Source organism: Leptonotus elevatus, chromosome 21 (assembly GCF_054856555.1).
Source record: "Leptonotus elevatus isolate MCC_2025b chromosome 21, RoL_Lele_1.0, whole genome shotgun sequence".
Lineage (NCBI taxonomy): Eukaryota > Metazoa > Chordata > Actinopteri > Syngnathiformes > Syngnathidae > Leptonotus > Leptonotus elevatus.
In genome coordinates this window covers 720,527-729,861 of record NC_141259.1, presented here as the reverse complement: position 1 = coordinate 729,861, position 9,335 = coordinate 720,527, and the positions used below count along the sequence as shown (strand labels likewise).

The window sequence follows — 9,335 nt, the reverse complement described above, 5'->3', positions numbered from 1 at the left end:
TGGGACTCATAGAACCATAGTTACATACTTAACTTTCGATCACCTTTTGTGTTTTAAAATTGTAATGATATATATATGTTAGAATACAATATACACATATTTAAGGGTCCTATTGACACATCTTTCTTTCTTTTCTTTCTTTCTTTCTTTCTTTCTTTCTTGAAATTATGATCTGAAAGCAGTCAAAATTACTGCCTTGGTATTAGTGTTCAAAGTACTCATAGAAAAAGTTCTGTTGGTGGGCTTTACATGTTGTGCATTGCAACTTATATAAAAGTCCAAAAATAGATAAAAAGTAAATTTTTGGTATTTTAGGGGGCTGGTTTTCTCATGAAAAAAAAATGCACACTGTCAATCGCTTTGTAAAGGTGTTGGTGTATCAGATTGAGTTATCTTCCCTAAGAAATTTGTAAAAAGAAAGCAAAGTAGAATTGCGGAATGGCAAATTGGAAAACTGGACTCGAGACAAAATTTATATCATAAAAGACCAAGTTTTTTCTAAACTAGCACTCAAACCAAAGACACCAAATAAGTGTATGACATAAAAGGGAACATTGTTGATTGGGCATCAGTTACTTGCATCATTTTGCTAGTCGCAACAGGGCGGGACATAACCAATGAATATAGGCGGTTCACTATATTAGGCTATACATTGTTTCTCTTGTCACTACCAGTTCATCCTGATTTGTATTAAAATGAACCAGAAGTGGAGCGTAGTTAAACTTCAATATTTTCTGCAGGATTCATTGACTTCATTGTGGAGCCAACATTCACTGTACTGAGTGACATGATCGAGGTGATTGTGACACCGCTTATGGAAGAAGAAGCTACCTCCGGATTGGCTAACATCAAGCATTACAGGTAAACTTCCATGTATTTATCCAACCATTTGTTGATCCTTCCATTCATTCACCTATCTATTCAGTATCATTTATTGCATGACTAAGCCACACCCAATATTCAAAATGGTGAAATCCTAAATAACTATACACTCAAACATTATCATTCCATTCATGTCGAAACAAACTTTCAACTTAATGACCTAAAATAAACCAAATGCAGGTGGAAAAGACAGAATATCAAAAAAAATGGATCTTGAATCTTTCAAGTTAAGTGGCCTAGGGGTAGAGTGTCAGACCTCAGGGAGGTTGTGGGTTCAATCCCTGGCCAGGTCAATCCAAAGACTATAAAAATGGGACCCATTGTGGTCCTGCTTGACACTCAGCATTAATGGTTGGAATTGGGGGGTTAGATCACTAAAAGATTCTCAAAAGCAGCCCCTGCTGCTGCTCACCACTCCCACAGGGGATTGGTCAAATGCGGAGAATGAGTTTCGCCCCACTTAGGTGGGTATGGTAATCAGTGGTACTTTAACTTTAAACCGTTGCAAAGACGTTCACCAGACATTTTAATAGTCACAAACAGTTTTTCTTTTCTTGGTGACAAGTGGTCGGCAAACGGAGTCCTGCAGGTTTAAGATGCTTCCTACTCAAACACAGCTGATTCCAATCAACTGGCTTATGCAGAGCTTGCTGATGAGCTGATTATATATCAGCTATGCTGGAGCAAGGTCTAGCAGCTAGACGCATGTAAACCGTCTACGAGAAAGATGTCTACTGAGCTAAACCTACTAATTTTGTAAAAGAATGATGTCCTTGGTGCCAAATTCACTGGTATAGACATTGAAGAACAATACTAATGTTTAATTGAAGAGATGGCTTGAGTGTGTGTATACAGGGCTGAAAAATGCCACAATTTATATATGAAAGGCAAAAAAAAGAAGAAGAAAAAATCAGGCGGGAAGCAAGACAGGTCCGGACAACAGTGGCAAAGCAATTTTAGCATTTTTCCTCGTCATTCATTATTGGCGTCCAGCAGGCGGGGTAGGGCCAAACGTAAAACAAAAAAAACAAAATAAAGAAAGAAAATTGCTTAACTCTTCGAGACAGGTTGGTGGCTGGCAAAGGATTGTCATCTGTCGGAGCATGACTCCCAACAAAATATTTACTACATATGAAGATGAAAAGCTTCGCTGGTGATAAACTGGTCTTTTGGACGTCCGCAAACTAGACCTGTTCACATTTATCCCTCTGAGTTTTTGGCTCCGGGAAACGAAAAAAAAACAAAAAAACATCCTTCATAAGTGGACGGTCGTAGTTACTGGAGTCGTTTCTGCAAGTTCCATAGCAGCAATGTTTACTTAGCAGTTTTTTTCTGAGATAAACGAGAACACCAAAATGGACCCCCTCAACGCTTCGGCTGGGCCTAGCAATTCTGTCCATAAAAGTTCTGAACAGAATCTGTGACAAAGGGCAGCCTTGGCGGAGTCCAACCCTCACTGGGAACGCAAACCTCTCCAGCACAATAAGGTGATGAGTCACTGAGGCATTGCATTGCCTTAGCATTGCATCTCCGCTTTTTGCAGATGATGTGGTGCTGTTGGTTTCATAAAGCCGTGATCTCCAACTCTTACTGGAGCGGTTTGCAGCCGAGTGTGAAGCGGTTGGGATGAAGATGAGCACCTTCAAATCAGTGACCATGGTCCTCAGTCGGAAAAGAGTGGCATGCCTTCTCTGAGTCGGGGATGAGATCCTGCCCCAAGTGGAGGAGTTCAAGTATCTTGGGGTCTTGTTCACGAGTGAGGGCAGGATGGAGCGGGAGATCAACAGGCTCTGTATCGGTCAATGTGTGGTGAAGAAGGAGCTGAGGCAAAAGGCAAAGCTCTTGATTTACCGGTCGATCTACATTCCTACCCTCACCTATGGTCACAAGCTGTGGGTCGTGACTGAAAGATCCCGGATAAACAAGCGGCCGAAATGTGTTTCCTCCGCAGGGTGTCCGGGCTCTCACTTAAAGATAGGGTGAGAAGCTTTGTCATCCAGGAGGGACTCAGGGTCGAGCCGCTGAGGAGAAGAAAAAGAAGAAGCCAGTTGAGGTGGCTCGGGCATCTGGTTCGGATGCCTCCTGGACGCTTCCCTGGAGAGGTGTTCCGGGCATGTCCCACCGGCGGGAGGCCCCGGGGACGGCCCAGGACATGCTGGAGAGACTATGTCTCTCGGCTGGCCAAGGAACAAGCTGGTTGAAGTGGCTGGGGAGAGGGAAGTCTGGACTTCCCTCCTAAAGCTGCTGCCCCCGCAACGCGACCCCGGATAAGCGGTAGCAAATAGATGGATAAACGAGAACAAAAACAAGTAGTACTAGCATGGGTCGTCTGCGAGCGCACTTCCATGTTGACCCCCTTCCAATTCACGCTGCTGACGTCACGTGGCCTTGCAATCTAAAAATAGCACTTGTACGGCACACTATTGGGCACCATCAGCTACAGTTAGTTATCATGTCACTCCTTTATATGCCGTTCTTTCTTTTGCACACCACGCTCTCAAACTATTTTTGGTCCACCGATGCGCACTGCTCAAAACGTGTTTTTCTTGGTCCACGGACGCCACAATGATTGGTGATAAATTAATAAATGGCAAAATAATGTGGAGTTTAATACCTTCCAATAGGCCCTTTGGCATTAAGCGAGGCCCGCTAAAGCGGGCTTAGTGAACTGGTGCTGCGATGAAATGACTGACCTAAAATTCAACAAGTGGCAGAATGACATGAAACTATTTAGACTTCTTTTGGCACATCACTGTGTTGCACAGAATCGCCTGCAGGTTGGCCAACCCATGCCAAGAACGTAAAGTGATAAAGGTGGCCCTGCCAGGGATCATGGATTAGTTTGCATTGATCAAAATACTTGAAGTGAACATGTTGCCTTACAGCTAATAGGAAATGCCTTTAAACTTGTGGGGTTCTTTTGAACCTCTCATCAGACCAATATAGAGTAACAGTAATCCAGATAAAATATCAGAACTCATCTAAGTAGTTGTTTATCTGTGGAATTTTACATTTAATTATTTCAGGATGTTATGCAAAGGTATCAGGTTCAGTCAACCTAGAACATTTAATAAACAATAGACTGTTTTTCCTTTCGAGGAGAATGGACAGATATGCACAGATTACAATCTCCTACCCGCTCTGAGGCACACTTCCACCGAGTCCTCTCTTTTTAATAGGATTTTCCCTAGTTGACACAAATGTTGCTGCTCTAAAGTACTAACTAGCAACCTTCAACGATATGAGTCATTGTGCAGATAATAATACAGACGTGGCATTATTCGGCGCTGAAGGTTTCAACAGTCAAAGTTCAACAGTTTATCCGCAAAGTGTTTCAGCCGCTATCTTGTGATTAGGCACAGTTTGCCCTGCAGCTGCAGGAGCATCCTTCCCCCGGGGCTCTGCTCTCAACACAGATAACTCCAACTCACATAATTCAAACAAGTATACCGCTGAATAAATGCTTATACGAGTAAATATGGGATAACTTATGTATATTTATTCTAAAACAAGGTACAAGTCCAACATTGTTTGGATATTTTAAGTGAGGTTGCAGCAGTCTTGTATAAATGCATCAGACATGTTACATAGCCCAGCATCAAACAGAGAACCAAAGTGTTTTACTAATTAAGAGGTGCAAAAAAAATCATAATTTGTCTTGTCAACAGTAATGGTGGTGGTGGTGAAAAGTATTCCAGTGTGAAGCATGTTGGCTCTGAAAGCAGTTGTCTATCCCCTGTGGACTTCAGGATGTTCAAGGTCACATGGAGCCTTGAAATTCATCGCAACAGGGAGGCATGGAAGGCTCAGGCAGCTATAGGTATTCACATTGACTTCTTATCAATATAGTTGGTCTACTATTGTAAGTTCCTGTAAAATGTAGACAACGAAATCAACCGAACTTCTTTAGTGTTTTCTTCAGATATTTTCAAATCTGTACAAAAAAACTACTTCTGGAATTTTTTTTTGCTAATCCTGCCTGATCCCTGTATGTATGGCAGTATTTGAAGCAAAAATGATGTTGTCATAATGCAGCGGTGGTCAATTCTGATCCTTTAGATCAGTGATGTCCAAACTCGGTCCATGCTCCAACGCACCTGTTTCAACTGAAACTTTGCACAGCTTGCTTGATGAACTTCAGGTGTTGGAGAAGGGAAACATCCAAAACCTGCAGAACGCCAGCCCTCGAGGACCGAGTTTGGACAACACTGTTTTAGATGTTTTCCTCCTCCAACACACCTGATTCAAATGATCAGGATGACCTGATCATGTGAAGCAGGTGTGTTGGAGAAGGGAAACATGGGTGACCTGGTGTAGCGATAATTGATGTTGTCTTTTTGGAAAAATTCATCATTTGAACGGCGCTTGACAAGGTCATAATTCCCTCAATCGCCTATAGGGGCACCATGTTCTGTTTACTTTCACTTTTGAAGAAACACAATGAATAAAATCAAAATCCTCATTTATTTATCCATAATCTGAAGTCGCCACATTCAATATTCATGGTTCTTTGTATTAAATAAAGAATTACTGATCCACTCGGACACAAACACGATTGAGACGGAATACAATTTTTAAAACATGCATTTATTCACTACTGTCACTGTAAAAACACTCCCTACCTAACTATCCTACGGTAAAAAGAAAATGAATAAAAATGAAGTTAATAAAACATAGAAAGGAACAATTTAATGGGGTAGAAAGAAAAGGTTTGACTTGCCAAATCTGTGAGATATTTGAAATGGAAGTTGCACCAGCGATATGTAAAATTGGCTATGAGGCGTGCAATTTACTGGAGTGAGGTCCATTGAAGAAAAAGTTGCTCCCAAAAAGGCAAGGAAAAAAAATTAGATGAGGTGCGGGAGGCTTTAGCCGGAGTTATACTCTCTGCGCGCGATGAGATCCGAGTCTCAGCTACCCAATCCAGGTGCTGGGGTCGAGATCCGCTGCGTGCCTGCGTCCCGAGGGAGACAAGCCGTTGAACAAGCTTGCACTGCGACAGGACGCTCGGAGGATGGAACAGGTAGCAAGTTGATGCACAGGGTCCCGGAAAAATTTGTCAGCGACGTCTAGAGCTGTCAAATGACATATTTTTTATCAGATTAATCACATCTTAGAATTTTGATTAATCACGATTAATCGCTTTGTAATAAATTGCTTTTTTATCTAAAAAAAATTCTCCGGTTATGTGTTAATTCTTTTGACATTTAATGTTATGAGGAAATCTTCAACATCTTTTGATCCACTGCATGTGCTCATCCTCCTCTTTTTCTAATCAGTTAATTACTTGCATAATTTAAAATGGTAAAAAAATTACCCCGATATTTGACATTAACAAATATTCTAAATGTGATACGCAAACATTCATTTAATGCTTTAGTTTAATGCATGAAATTATGTTAATTGCTCAAACACAACCTGTGCTACCTTAAACGTAATCTAATCTATGGTTAAAATTAATAGTGCGATTAATCTGCATTAATTCATGATTAATGCGATTTTTGTGATTAATTAACCAATTAACGCTTTAACTTTGACAGCACTAGAACAAAACACACAAAAAAGAAAGAAAAAAAAGAAAGTGCAGAAAGTCTGTCTGGCCACAACCCGTGTGGCGCACTGTGACTTGGACTCCGGGAAACTTTGGTCGCTCAGAAAACAAAGGCACCACAGGGTTGAAAAAGCGTGGCATGGCACCGGAGAGTCCTTTTGTCAGTTCTGGATCAGACAAGGTGCAAGGAAAAAAGGTGGTGAAGCAAGAACGAGAGAGCGAGCCGAGGTTCGCGCCGGCTGTTTTAAAGTTGAGGGATGTGTCCGGTAGAGGGGTGTGGCTGCCCTCCCTCTTTTGGCTCAACCCAAATCAGAGAATTTTAAACTCCAAATTATCAAAGAATTATAACTAAAAATTTAATTTGTTCAGGCTGGCAAGTCAGTTCTTCCCCCAAAAAAACATTATCGTTACACCTATCAACTAATAAGGCATCAGGAGATCATTCCGTTCTTTCTGACTAACTAAATAATCTCTGGGTTTACAATCATCATTCCTGTTGAAATACATAAGACATTCTCCTTCATAGACATAACAACTTGTATGTGCCGAATCATTTTCATGTGAAATGTGCAAGATTCCTTTGTGGTAAAAGTGTGTGTGAGAGTTCCATGTGAGGGCAGTTCTGATTGTGACCACTTGGAGGCACTCTGGTCACGTGTAACTTCCTAGAATGGCTGGAGCGTACTGACCAGGATTTCAAGTGACATTTGCCGGAAGTTCTGGTGCCATCTGGTCAATCTCATGTTGTTTTATGACTTGATAAGACTGACCTGCAGTCAGCAGGTCTGAACCAAACGCTCAGATGTCAGTAGGGGTGGAGATAATGCTTTCCGATAAAATACTTTGATACCATAAACGCGTGGTTCTGTTTTACTTAGAAAAACATTAACATCCTGGTGAGGTGGCTTGTTAACTTCAAAAGAGTGCAATCTCTTTTTGAATTGTCAAAGGTTTAGTAAAGGGGGTAAAAAACAGAGAGAGATCATCCAGCCAAGGTGGACTGCACACACATTTCCAAGAGGGAAATGTTAAGAGAAGGAAAAAAATGAGGGTGACTGGTCTATAATTGTAATACCTGAGTTTGTGCGTGGTTTGTAGCAATGCTACTGGTCTTCCTCTGTTGGGCAGCATCCAGGTCTAGCATGGGATTTAACATAATCCTCTGGGCTGTTTTAACCACCCGGGTCAAGTTATTTCTTTTTTTTTCTTCTTTTTTTTTCTTTTTTTGGGGTTAAGTTATTTCTGTCTTGGGCCCTGCAGCTGCTATACCAGTTTGTCATCCCAAGACAAAAGATGCTTTTGATGGTGTTTCTTGTAAACATTAGCCATTAACCTGAATTGTAGACCAACCTTCCTGAGCCTCCTCAGAAAGAAGAGTCTTTGCTGGGCCTTCTTGACTAAGTACGAGGTGTTCAGAGCCCAGGTGAGGTCAGCCTGTGATTTGGTTCCCTGGAACATGCTGTTCACATGCTCCACTACATCCCCATGTATGAATTATGGAGCGTGTGCTGTCCTCTAGATTGTTCTATAGTCCACAATAACCTATTTTGTCTTTGCGGAGTTCAGGACCAAATTGTTCCGAAATACATATTGGAGAGTCTAAATTGTGTGATTGTGAGTGTGACTGGTTGTTCATCTATGTGTGTGTGCCCTGGCTGGCAACCAGTTCAGGGTGTACCCCGCCTACTGCCCGAAGACAGCAGGGTCACGCACCAGCCTACCCGCAACCCTCGTGAGGAATAAGCGGATCTGAAAATAGACGGATGGATGCTTGTTCCCTTTTAATTATGTTGTACGGTGACCTTGAGTGCCCTGAAAGGCACCTGTAAATAATAAGAATTGCATTATTATTATTATTATAATTATTATTATTATTAAGGATGGGCGTGTACCGATACCAAGTATCGGTATTGGTCTGATACCAGGACACGTTTCACAGTATTGGTACTCGAAAAGGATATCGATACTGGTATCGGCCCCGCTTTTGTGGGCGTTTTTCGGTTAGGAACTAAAAGTTATTTATTTATTTGCATTTATTGACCGCCACAGGGGGGGCTGCTCCGGTAAGAGAGCACATAAGTCTTCAGTTGTACTCAACAATTTAATTAGCTCTGAAGTGTAGACAGATCTTTGTATACTATATAGTATATCGTCATTGACTACTGCACTGGTATGAGATGAATGACGAACGGAGAACGTGGAACAGGAAAGGGAAATACAGAGGAGCCATCCAAATTAAAAGCATGGATTTGAAAACAAGATATAATTAAAAAATCACACACAAAACACCTTTCGGAATTCTTAACATGGTAGATATTACTAAATTGAATTCTTTGCTTCACTCTATTCCTTAAAAATAAGTTGTACAACCGCATATTTTGATTGGGACTTATTTGTACTAGTCACTGTCTTATTTGTTTCATTTTATTTATCTATTTTGTTAAATTCATTCTATTGTGTGCTCTATGAAAATTTTTTTTTTTGAACAAATAGAAAAAATATATAATTGCCATTAATTTCATGCAATATAAGGAAATTTGCTATAATTGGGATATATAGGTCTTATTTTTATTTTATTTTATCTGTCATTGTCTTTTTTAATTTTATGTATCATAAGAACTGATGGTATCGGCACTTGGTATCGGTAGTGGTGAGTACTAAAGATTTGAGTATTCGTATCGAACATCCCTAATATTAATACGGTATTAGTATTAAAATCATTGCCAAATATTGTGAGATGTTTGTAGAATTATTTCCAAAATGGTGTCAAATGCCCATGATATAATAATGAACTTTGGATTTCATGAAAAATTGTCTAAAAAAAATCAGTCTCATTATTTCTGTCATTTAGTAAACAGATATAAAACTTACATTTGGTGTGTTCAAACATCAAGGTCCCTTC

The 9,335-nt window shown here is 40.6% G+C and overlaps 1 protein-coding gene across 1 annotated transcript in view; it reads left to right on the top strand.

Moving 5' to 3' along the window:
• Positions 1-9,335, top strand: part of LOC147155501 (dual specificity calcium/calmodulin-dependent 3',5'-cyclic nucleotide phosphodiesterase 1C-like) — a 100,432-nt gene that overhangs the window by 90,265 nt on the left and 832 nt on the right. Inside the window, 2 exon segments of the mRNA XM_086066414.1 lie at positions 741-861; positions 4,551-4,702. Of these exon segments, the coding sequence (XP_085922540.1) occupies positions 741-861; positions 4,551-4,702 (273 nt within the window).